Source organism: Gekko japonicus, unplaced genomic scaffold (assembly GCF_001447785.1).
Source record: "Gekko japonicus isolate JY-2015 unplaced genomic scaffold, Gekko_japonicus_V1.1 scaffold923, whole genome shotgun sequence".
Classification (NCBI taxonomy): Eukaryota; Metazoa; Chordata; class Lepidosauria; order Squamata; family Gekkonidae; genus Gekko; species Gekko japonicus.
Genome location: NW_015171530.1, coordinates 648,312 through 651,069, shown reverse-complemented (window position 1 = coordinate 651,069; position 2,758 = coordinate 648,312). Strand labels below are relative to the sequence as shown.

At 54.5% G+C, this 2,758-nt stretch overlaps 1 protein-coding gene across 1 annotated transcript; it reads left to right on the top strand.

The window, feature by feature from the left end:
- The first annotated feature begins 1,333 nt into the window (after positions 1-1,333).
- On the top strand, positions 1,334-2,341 carry LOC107117418 (urotensin-2 receptor-like). The gene has a single exon (XM_015419530.1). The coding sequence runs from the start codon at positions 1,334-1,336 to the stop codon at positions 2,339-2,341; it is 1,008 nt and encodes a 335-aa protein (XP_015275016.1).
- The last annotated feature ends 417 nt before the right edge of the window (positions 2,342-2,758 follow it).

Below are 2,758 nucleotides of genomic sequence, written 5' to 3'. Positions count from 1 at the left end.
TGGCACATCTCCTGCCCAACTACCCTTCCCAGAGCCCGACTGCACCGCATCCCTGTCCCCGTGCCAGTCTCGTGCAGGGTCAGCCTACCAGGGTCCCCAACCACCCGCCCGGCCTCACCTGGGGCCACATGTGCACCAGCAACAGCGGCGCGCAGCGCCGACCCAACCCATCGAAAAGTTGGGAGGCCTGGGTGGTAAATCGGGGGGCTCAGCCCCAAGGTGCCCTCACTGTAGCTACGAGCCTACCAAAGAGTGGGAAATTAGTACCTGATAAGACTTTAGGCACAAGAGCATCAGGTCCTACTCCTGAATTTTTTTTGCTCACAAGACTCCACAGCTTAGAGGAAGCCTTGGATTGGAGTATTTAAATTATTTCATCACTGGGGGGAGGGAGGCAACAGTTTAGAGGTAGAAATGAAAATCGTAAGAATACTGAAAGGCCTTCTTTAAACCCTACTCTTTTTTGTTAGACCTGGTCCTGTCTGCATTTAACGCGTTTCTTTTATTTATCGAGCCCTCCAGTTTCCCTCTGGTCTTTCTATCTCTTAGTTATTTTTTTTCCCTCCTGGTTGGAGTAATTCCATTGAAAGCAACATGGTTATGCCAGCAGGGAGTTGGGCCCTCCATGTCAGTCTGCTCGGGGCGGGGGGAGAGGAGGTGGAGGTTAGGAATTCTGTCTCTTCGAAAGTCTGGACCAATCGGACCCCCAAACGCTGTATCATCGCCCGCCCCAAAGCGCCTTTCATTGACACGCTGTCCGAATCCCACCCCACGGACGAAATAAACAGGTTCCTCAAACGCAAGACGGGAGCTGAGAGATGTGCTCCTCGTGAGGGGCCGGCCAACTTCAACCCCGACATACCGACACTAGCAGGGTGCAAGGAATGCGAGAGGAGAGAATCCGCAGCCTCAGACAGACACACGCAGATTCTCACACACTGGAGACCTCTCGCCACCACTGCTGGCTTCAGACACGCTGAGCAAAGGAACAAGAGACTGAACAACCAGGTCTTCGCATCCGAATGGGGAGCCACAACCGTACGACCTGGACGGAAGACAGATTTGAGGAGGAAGGGGGCAAATCCCCGGAATATCCTTTGCGGCCCGATATTGGCAAGAATAGGATGGAGCAACAGGGGGAAAAAAATGAGTAAGTGAACGAAAAACACAGTGCGGTAGATCAGGCAGGTGAACAATATCGAGAGAGAGAGACAGCTCAATAAATAGGGAGCAATGGGGGAGAATCGCCAGGTGCCGTAACCTTCCTTTCTCTTCAAGACCAGAAGAGATATTGAGAAGTTCAGACAGCCGGACAGCCGATATTGTCTGCTTTATGGAGCCCTCGCCAACCAACTTTTCTTTGTGGATGACCCTGGGCAATTCCTCTTTGTCGGAGGGGGCCGAGTCAGCGGCAGCCCTCGGAGCTGTGCTGAGTCTGATGTGTGCCACGGGGGTGGCCGGGAACCTCTACGCCCTGGCTGTAGTGCGGGCCTCCCCGTCAGCCTCCTCGCTGCGTGTTCACCTCGTCAACCTGGCCCTGGCTGACCTGCTGTACCTCTCGACGGCCCCCTTCATCGTGCATAACGGGTTGGTGAAAGATTGGCTGTTTGGCGAGGCAGGCTGCAGGGTTCTCCTCAGCCTCGATCTTCTCACCATGCACGCCAGCATCTTCCTGCTCACCCTGATGAGCTGCGAACGCTATGCTGCTGTGGCACACCCCTTTCAGGCCGCGCGCCGCGCACGGCGATACCGCCGGCCTTTGGCTGTCGCTATTTGGCTCCTGTCCTTTGCCCTCGCTCTCCCCATGATGGTGATGATCCACCAAGAGGAGCGCGTGGTGGGCGAGGGTGCAGTTGTCCGGCGTCTCTGCTCCTCCATCTGGAGCGAAGAGCAGTACCGGGTGTACCTGAGTATCCTCTTCAGCACTAGCATTGTGGCTCCGGGCCTAGTCATTGGGTCCCTCTACTGGCGCCTGGCAAGGACCTACTGGCTTTCCCAGGCCCGAGGCGGGTTAGGCCGCTCACCGAAGAACCGTGTCTTCCTCCTCATCTTCATCATTGTCTTGGCCTTTTGGGCATGCTATTTGCCCTTCTGGATCTGGCAGCTCCTGCCCCTTTACTGCCCACTGGCAGCCCGCTTGCCCGTCCAGATGGAGATCTCCATCAACCATTTGGTGACCTGCTTGACTTACGGCAACAGCTGCATCAACCCTTTCCTCTACACCCTGCTGACCCGCAACTACCGCGAGTACCTGCGGTCTCGCCAGCGGGGGGCGTCGCATGCATCCTTGCGGTGCCTCCAAAGCAGAGGCCGGCCTCAAGGGGAAGATGCAGAGGTCTGAGCAGATACAGGTAAGACATGAGGGACCTGTGCCAACACTTGTATTGTGGGTTGGGGGTCTGTCCCTCGTAAGAGTGCAAAGGCTGACTTTGGTAGTGGTTTATCTAGAATCTTGAGGACCTTTATTTTCTTTGTAAAAGGACCTGTAGCTCTCAGGGACAATTACGCATGTCTGCCCAGGGGAGACATGTGTCGGAATTGGGTCACCAAATTTCCCCTATAAAATGGAGTGGGGTTGAGGGAGAGATTTAGGGCACACGAAAAATAGAGTTGTCATTGAGGATTCTCTTCGACAGTGAGGGCTAGAACCTTATTTTCTTTTACATAGAACCTGTGATTTTCAGGGCGCAACTAGACCTAACAGAGCACAGTTCAATCCAGGTCATAATCAGTCCTTATAAAGCAGGTGAAGAGATAA

What these genes read in the sequence shown, in the direction of transcription:
- LOC107117418 (XM_015419530.1), top strand. Translation starts at nt 1,334, where the DNA reads ATGGAGCCCTCGCCAACCAACTTTTCTTTGTGGATGACCCTGGGCAAT.